This window comes from Falco naumanni, chromosome 2, assembly GCF_017639655.2.
Source record: "Falco naumanni isolate bFalNau1 chromosome 2, bFalNau1.pat, whole genome shotgun sequence".
Classification (NCBI taxonomy): Eukaryota; Metazoa; Chordata; class Aves; order Falconiformes; family Falconidae; genus Falco; species Falco naumanni.
In genome coordinates, this window is record NC_054055.1 from 101861962 (window position 1) to 101870961 (window position 9000).

The 9000-nt window shown below is 43.3% G+C and overlaps 1 protein-coding gene across 1 annotated transcript; it reads left to right on the forward strand.

Moving 5' to 3' along the window:
* The first annotated feature begins 701 nt into the window (after window positions 1-701).
* Window positions 702-2362, forward strand: LOC121083531 (claudin-8-like). Its single transcript, XM_040584064.1, has one exon. The coding sequence runs from the start codon at window positions 852-854 to the stop codon at window positions 1524-1526; it is 675 nt and encodes a 224-aa protein (XP_040439998.1). The 5' UTR covers window positions 702-851; the 3' UTR covers window positions 1527-2362.
* Window positions 2363-9000: the final 6638 nt, after the last annotated feature.

Consider the following 9000-nt stretch of genomic DNA (forward strand, 5'->3'; position numbering starts at 1 on the left):
ATATCTCCAAAAGCCTGCCTATTCCCATATCACTCAGTAGAGCCACAAAAATGTATAAAGCTATATATGTGTACAGGTATTAGCAGGATTGAGGCATTTTATTGTTCCTTTCTACCTCTTAAATGGTCTTTTGCCGCTTTGATTATCCTCTGCAGAACTGTTTCAGGTTCAGAGTTACTTTATCTTTATCCTTTTGATTTGCTTTGTTCCTTGATCCTGTCACTCCACTCTCTTTCAAGCTTCAGAACAAAAGTACTTTTGGGAGCAAAGGCCCTGTGGCAGGGAGCACAGCTCCCATTTCTTCCTGGCAATTTGCCACCAAGCCAAGCCGAAGCAGAATATTCTTGCTTGTTCAGTGCAACAGCTTCAGTAACTGCATCAGTGCCCACCTAAGTCTCCCTAGTGAGACCAGTCCATTTCCTTAGCGCAGGCAAACCTGTAGGCAATAGCTAGAGTTGAGCACAGAACTTTCTTTTTTTATTATTTATTTTTTAAATAAGTTACTTCAATGCAAAGCATTTTCCTCAGCAGGTACTTTTATCCTAAGTGGCTCTTGCTGGTTCACACACACCCTGTCCTTTCTCTAGCTGTGGAAAGTTGTTCCACTTGATTGCTCAGTTTGCCTCTTTGAGTCAGTGGTGGCAGGGGAATTATAAAGGCAATGAAGGCGCAGCCAAGTCCCAGGTACTGTGTGCCAGATTTAAGCTGATCTGAAGTTGTGCAGACTGGCTCTGACACTTTCTTTGCACAAGGGACAACGACTTTCGGAAAAAGTTGCTCATTTTTTTTTGCCAGCAGTGTGCGCCTGACTGAGGAAACCTGCTGAGGTGTGCTCGCTTTGCAAAGGCAACATGATTGGTGGTGCTTTGCAGATCGCTGGGCTGCTTGTTGGTGGCATTGGCATGATTGGGACATTCGCTGTCACGGGCATGCCTCAGTGGAGGGTGTCTGCCTTCATAGAGAACAACATCATCGTGTTTGAGACCATTTGGGAAGGCCTGTGGATGCACTGCATCAGGCAAGCCAACATCAGGATGCAGTGCAAAGTCTATGACTCCATGCTGGCCCTCTCACCGGACCTGCAGGCATCCAGAGGGCTGATGTGTGCTGGGTCCGTGCTCTCATTCCTCGCTTTCACGATTGCTGTTACTGGGATGAAGTGCACACGGTGCACGCAGAGCAGCTGGCAAGCCAAGGGCTATGTTATTCTGATGGCTGGGATCCTCTTCATCCTCTCCGGTGTCGTTGAGCTCATCCCGGTCTGCTGGGTTGCCAACACCATCATCAGTGACTTCTACAACCCCATGGTCAACATTGCACAGAAAAGGGAGCTTGGAGAGGCCCTCTACCTGGGCTGGGTAGCTGCCTTCTGCCTCGTTGCTGCTGGAGCCATATTCTGTTGCTTTTGCTGCTGCTGTGAGGAAACCAGAAGCTACGGATACTCTGCAGCAACCCACGACCCCACTCACAGCCAGCATCTGCACAGCAAGACTGAAAGCTCATACTCCAAAAGTCAGTACGTCTAGATGCCTCCTACCTTTTTCTACTTTTGAAGCATTCGATCTGGATGGATGGATTTCAGCTTCTGCACAAAAGGGCAGCTAGAAAGATGCTTTTCCCTTCTGCTCTGCAACTGCTGCTGTTGGGGCTGTGTTTTGGAGCTGCAGTTACCCGCAGTGAGCTCTGCTGTGGTGGTTAATGCTGCAGCATGGACAATTTTAATGCATAGCGAGGTGAATGTTTAGTATTATTTTAATAGTAACTTCTAATACCTTTTGGGTTGTGTGACGCTGCTTTGGTTGCATTTTACGTGTAAAACAGTAACAAAGGGCTTAGAGTTCCACTGTGATATGAAATTCTGGTCTATTGCAAAGAAGAGGGGAGTTAAGCACCTGGGTGGTTTTATTTCCTGCCTGGGAAAGAGGGGATAACAGTGAATAAGGACAAGATAATAATGTTTAAAAGAAAAGCATTCACTAAGGGATTGATTTACTGTAGGTTTAATGAAAGGTTCCACGAAGAAGTTACTCAGCAGGGGAAGGTAAGCTGGAATATATGAAAAATATCACACATTTCAGAGAATAAACTTAGCTTAATGTTCGTCCTCAATATTATCTTTTTGGTGAAAGTGAATTTTTCTTTTGTAATCCATATAGGTCAAACTTATTCACATCCCTCTTTTTAGAAGCAGCAGTATTCCTTTGCAAACTCCTTGTGGCTTACTACATTTTGCAATATTGCACAGATCACAAACACCGTGTTGGCTACTTATCACAGAACTCTGTGATATATATATATTTTTAAGAAGTGTCTTTTGTGCAATCAGGCCAGTATTTTTGCTGATACCCACTCACACCAGCATAGTTTACAGACATAAAAACCATAAACAGTGATAGTAATTTCTCACAGTTCACATTAAAACAAGCTAAACAATATTTTTACTAGTAAGATCATGCACCTGTGATAAGAAACAATGTAAAGAAACAAAGTCTACCAAAAAATAAATAGTTCCATACAAATTAATTTAATAAATGACCCAATTTAATCAATAGTAGTAATATTTTAATAGAATTTTGTAACCAATGAATAAGGTGCAACTCCAGACCCACAAAAATCAATGGAATTTTGCCTTAACTGGGAACAAAATTCAATTTGTCGTGTTTAATGGAGAATAACATTCTTGTTCTAGAGTTTGATTGACTTTTAAATATTTTATGGAAAATTTATTATGTGATCTGTACTAAATTCCTTAGAATATTATCAGAAACTTCAGAAGCAAGTTCTTCATAGGATGCAACTCTGAACAAGCCAGAAGAAATCAAAATCTGCTCTAGAACTCGCTTCACAGTGTTTGTAAGATACATAGATACATGTGCTTGACTATGTAATTTTATTTTTCCTCCTTTTTAAAAGCAAATTATTTCTACATATCTATATGTGTAATATGCATGACCATCCCATAATATAGTAGTGTGTGGCTTTATTTCCTTTGTATTCTTTCATTAATGTTTATACACCACCCCTGTGTCTTTTTGGGGGGAAGAGAGTAGAGAGGAAAATCTGTTGTTAGAGGGACTTTTTGAGTATCCTACACAGAACACGTTGCTAGAACACCAGGGTTTATAACGATGTCTATAATAAAATCTACTCCCTAGTTCATCCCTCTGAAAGGCAGGTACAAGATCTTACTCAGAAAACTACATGTGTACGTACCGGTGCACTGCAGTTGTCTCTGCTGTCAAAACACGGAGTGACTCATACCGTATTCATCTACAGGACTGAGGCAAGCTTCATTGAAAAGTGAGGTAAGCATGACATCTCTGTAAAAGCCCTGTGTACATTGAACACTACTCCAGCATCTGCTAGTAGTATCTGTTCCTGGTGAAGCACACACTGATCTAGTTGTACAAACAAAAGAAGAGACAAGAAGACTATAAAAATACTTGTAAAACTACCCACAGGGCTAACAGGAACACAAGTCCGATGGACTGTGAGTGGGACCCTGAAGTTTTTGAAAATCTCCTTTAGAGATCCTATATATGCTGCAAACGGTTTACTTTATTGTAACATACACATATTATTCCCCTTTAAGTACCTCCCATGCACATCCAGACATTTCCTTTAAATCGTATCTCACCCACACCTTCAAAAGAACTGAAGTGAAAGTTTCCATTTCAAACAGAGCTGCCCTCCCTCAGGTTTGTGCTTGAAATAAACCCTGAGCAGTCTGAGCAGAGGGTCCCGTCTATGGGCATATATCCAAGCACAAAACAACCGCCTGAAACAATAAACCTTCAAATGTTGTATCCGGTAATTTACAACTCATTTTTGTGCTTACAGACAAGGTGAATTATTTGGGAAATGAGCAGTATTGCCTCCATAAATGAAATCAAGGGTATCTAGCTTGTTCCCCTTTGGGGTGTTGCTGCACTTTGGGCACTTGCATGCATTCCTGTGATGTGAAATGGATGTGGAGCCTTTCCAGGTCCACCTGGTGCCCTCTGCGAAGTATTACTGAATGCACAGCTTGCAGGTCAGAGGAAAGTAATGCTTGTTTAACTCAGATGAGTGAAGGTTCAAGATTTCAACCACCGCTCCATGACTGAGCAACTGGGCTTCCATTTATAATGAGCCTTTTCTGAAACTCTCCCCTGCTACTGCAGCCGTTGTGGAGGTCTAGAGGGTAGGTCTGCTACCTGCATTACTGGGCACTGCTTTCGTTAGAGCTAGGCAGTGAGGTGGTAAACACATGGACGGCAGCACTGCAGCAGTTTCAGGGGCTGTTTTGTGCAGGCAAGGCAGAGCTGTAACAGAGACTGAGCGTGTGTGAGCTCCTGTTTCGCAGAAGAGCTCCTGTTTTTTATGAGAATGAATCATCGGGGACACATGAGGTTATCGCACATCTGCAAATCTAGTAAGGTCAGCTGTATATAATGGATTTGTCTGTCTCTTTAAGGTGCAGTCCCGAATAGGTATTCTACTCCATGGTTTTGAATATACATGGTGCCTATATGTGAGAGCTCATTTGTAGACTGTTTGCTTTCTGTTCAACTCTCTAACAGGACTAGTAAAGAATGATAGAAAATGGATCAAGGCAAGGAGAGGCCATACCTCGGGCCTCGCAGCCAGGAAAGCTCATTACGGAGGTATAAAAATGGCCTTACTGTGTCAGCCTTGAGATGTATGGATATCTGCTGCTGCCACTGTCGGGGGCAGGTGCCTACAAAGCAGCAGGAGGCGAGGGCTGGTGAACAGTTGTGCTTGGAGGTACTGATCCTGCTTCCAGCCTCCTGTGCTCAGGGTATCTTTGGGCTTAATGGAACTGCAGGTTTGCCTGGAATTTAAGCCCTTCACCAAGGGTCATAGTCTGACCCCACAGAGCAGATACAGTGGGCTTTCTGAGCGTGAGTCATGGTGCACAGCTCTCCTTGCCTGCTGAGCTGGAGGAAAGGCAGCGCTGGGTAACTCCAGCCCTGTGAAGGTCTTGGCCAGTACCTGCAGTCCTGATGCAGGTATGTCTACTATCCCAGTCTTGCCTTGCAGAGCAGGGTTGAGCCTGTGAATTAAGCCTCTCAACCAATGCCCACCTTCAGTCTGCAATTTGGATGCTTCTAGACCATGGACTTTGCCTGTGACTCTACCAAGGATCAACCCTGAGGCAGCAAAGCAAGCTGACCCCTTGTTAACCATGCTGCCCTCCCACTCCTCCCACTGCCCTGTGGAACTGGTGGCTGTAATACTTTGCTCAAAGTCTCAGCAAGGAACTGACACCTAAGGGATGTAGGCCATTGACAGTCCTAGATATGTGTTGCCTGAGAACTTAGAAGGCTGATGCCAGCTCATTTGCCTGGGTGCCATCAAGAGTCCCACCAGAACCATCAGTTCCTTTCACTAGTGGGAGGTGGTCCATGTAGGGATAAAGAGGACAAATAGGAGCAGAAGACAGCGTGAGTGGAGTTCATTCTAGAAAAGGTAATATCCATTAACTAGTCCATTGCTCTTCTAAATGAATAAATATGCCAAAATGATTTCTGAGAGACATTTGTGCAATAAAACCTTCTAGAGGTGGGTACTCTGCAGTGTCCTTAGCAATCTATCCCAGTACTTAATTATAATTTTCACAGAAAGGTCTCCATGAAGCTAAAACTTAATCTCCTCACTGCAGGCTGAGGCTGCTCCATTATTTCTTGTCCCAGCAGCAGCAGGTGTAGAAAACGGACTACTGCTTTCCTTTAAAGCAGACAGCCTTTTCCCTATTTCAGGACCATTACCAATCCGACCTCTTGCACCTGTCTTGCTTAGCTTAATCATCTCTAACTCTTTCCTCAGTGGTATGCTCATTAAATTTCCCCCCATACTTGTTTACTTTCTCTGATTGTTTTTGGCTGCTCCGCCTCTTTCTTTAAATTTGATGCCCCAAACTGGACAAAGAATCCCAGAGGAAACCTCACCGCTGCTCAGCACACTGAATATACTTATTGCACATTATCATAGCGTGGGGTAGATGATTCACAGAACCAAGCAAATACCTTCCTTGAATATGTTGAATGCATTGCAATTCTGTTATTCCAGGCCTCCAGATCACCATCTTTCCTGCACTGTGGGACTTAACCGTCAGCAGTACATTGGCCAGCTGGGTGTATAGTGCAGGATATCAATGTCTGGAAATAGGAACATGATAGTTCTCCTTCCAATATATCCTTTTGTCTTTTACTCATTCATAGATTATGCATCCGCATTACATTATTTTTACTCTTCTCCATCCCTTCAGCGTCTCTGTTAATTGCCCACTGCTGTGTCAGATGCTTTCTTAAGGTCCGACTGGATTTTCTCAACTTTTATTTTCTGGAAAATGTTACTGAACAAAACCTGAATCTAAAATTGCTAAGTCCACACTACATTTTATTTAACTTTCCATCTACTTCTAGGTATTTATTATTTTCTTCAGAATGGATTTAAAATCCTCTTATACTGTTAGATTCTGACTAATGAGTTTCTAGTGCACAAGGTTTTCCACCTCCCCACTCATTCCCTTAGTTCCGCTGTTCTCCAGACACACAGTACCACTCCCGATGTGACACATATGCTAACAGTCCTTGCTACCAGATTTGGAACTGCACATGCTGAATTTCCTTCAGTAGAAATTACTCTTTCTTCAGTTTGTGCTCATAAAGTTTTGGATTACTTTTTTTTAATCTATCTTGGGTACAGTATTGTAATTCTGTCACAGTCTCCTATATCCTTGGTATTACTTAAATTCAAAGAAGAGGTGTGCTAGCTACCTTTCTTAGAGCCCAGCATGCCTCTTCCTTTGCTGTTCTACATTATTTGCATCCCTGTAGCACCTTTTTTATTCTATTTTTTGGAAAGCCTAATTTTGATGGACTCTTTTTGGGTCTCATTTCCCCCTACATTTTCTGACTTTTTGATAGATTTTCTTTGGTGGTTAGTTACCTTTTCTGTTCTACCAAATACCTTCTCTGTGGGGTTATTCATCCAGTTGAGTATCAACCTTCTACAAGTCTCTCCTTTCCTTCCCCAAGGGACTCACATTCCAGACACTTCCTAAGGAATTTTTAAGCCTCATCCACATTCATGTCCCTAAGCTGCTCAGTCTAATTAATAAAGGAGAATGTGATCAGGATCAGAGGAGCTCTCCCTCAGTGCTTCAGGCACTTTCACCTCATTGGCAATGGTCTTCTGCAGAGATACAGATCCTCGCACCTTAATGATCCTTCACATACCATTCTCTGCCTCACAATGTGAGCAGTGTTCCATCCCAACATAAAAGCGTCAGATCTGCTGAGGACTTTCCCTCCTCCATTTTATAGTTGTTGTAAAGTCAGTTTGTATGTATCAGACTGTTTTCTATCTTTTTTTCCTTCCCTTTTCCCCAGCTGCCAGCCCCTTAACTGCCATCACATGGTTGGCAGAAATAGTTATTAGACATTCTTCCTTCTTCTGAAGTATTGCACTCTGTGCTAAACTACACATTTCAGATCTGGATTGAAAGCAGCTACTGCTTGATCATGGAGAAAGAACCTTATATTTTGGTTGGCTACATAGTATGCTGCAATCAGGAACAGCACTGGATTGTCCGTGCAGGGAAGCAGTGTGCTGACATTGGTGAATCATTTGTGCCCTTGCAGGCTGTGGGTTGTCACTGTGCAGAGACACATCAGCCCCAGGAAGATGCATCAATGTGCAAAATTACAGTGACAATGGTGCATCCTTGGAGCTGCTACGATTCATGATGCTGCAGAGGGTGTTCTGAGAGCAAGTGACGAAAATTAATTGCTTCCTGCAAAATACTCCTGCTTTGGTCTCTGTGCCAGCGCAAATCCAAAGTGATTTATGACTTCCAGGAAGAGGTTCTTTTGTGTGAGTGCAGGAACAGCTGGTTGACTGGGCAGAGCTTCCCTTCTCCTCTCCATCCTTTCCTCTCCCTCTGTTTGAAGGGAAACTGAGGTAACTGGAGATTAGCTCTGCCAGCTACACAGGCCCAATGGGCAGGGGCTATGCTGCTCCTTCCTAGGGGATGCCCAGCTTACCAGGTGGGAAAAGTCAGCCAGGGTGTCCCAGGAAAGACATGAATCCCAATCATAAGGAGGTAGAAGTAAAGGAACATCCTGGACAGACACAAAGAGGTTTAATAAAGGACTCTGGATTTGGGTAAAGAGAGAATGGGGAGAGTGTGGGGGTAGAGGGTGACCCCGCTGTGTGCTGAGATGATGGGTTTGGAGGTGTCATTGGGTGCACAAGGCTGAGGGTGGTGGTGGAGCTGATGCTGCTAGGGTTTACTTTGTAGGTGGACATTAACCATGTAGTTAGTTACATTCAGGAAGTGGGGTCTGGGGGAGGACAACAAGTGAGGGGGACAGGGCTGAACAGGGAGGAATCCAAATTATGAGATGGGAAAAAACCTTGTTCTTCAAAGTCTGAGACTGACTTGCTTAGTTAGCCACGCTGCTTGGTTACAGGAAAGCTAGTTCAAGGGTGCATTATTATGTTGTGCTTCAAAAGCAATCTTTCTTGGGATTCTGAGCCTAAGACGTCGTTTCTGACAGTATCAGGTTGTCTAATAAAAGCTATTACCTCCTTCTATAAGCTTGCCTCTCATCTATCTCTAAGTGATCACTGCCACAATATACCTTCTCCTCCTCTTTTATTCTATCACAGTAAATCATGTAAATAAAGGAGTTCCCCTGTGCTTCATACAGTAATAGCCTAACTGTATATCCTGCTTCTAACCCTTATGAAAACAATCAATACTGCCTTGGGAATTTGCCACTGCCGTTTTTCCAATAGCTTAATGTGAACTGTGCAATCAAATGCCCCCCAAATATGCTTTGAGGTCCTGTCATTGAACATCAAAGTAAGATAGCATATTTTCTGGCAGGTTCTATTTCTATCAGGATGGCTGCTCCCTGTACGCAAGTACTGAGGTGACAAATACCTTGTAAAAGCCTGAAGCAGTTTAGATGGATTAAATACTCAAAG

Coding starts and splice junctions, on each gene's coding strand:
- LOC121083531 (XM_040584064.1), top strand. CDS start 852: ATGATTGGTGGTGCTTTGCAGATCGCTGGGCTGCTTGTTGGTGGCATT.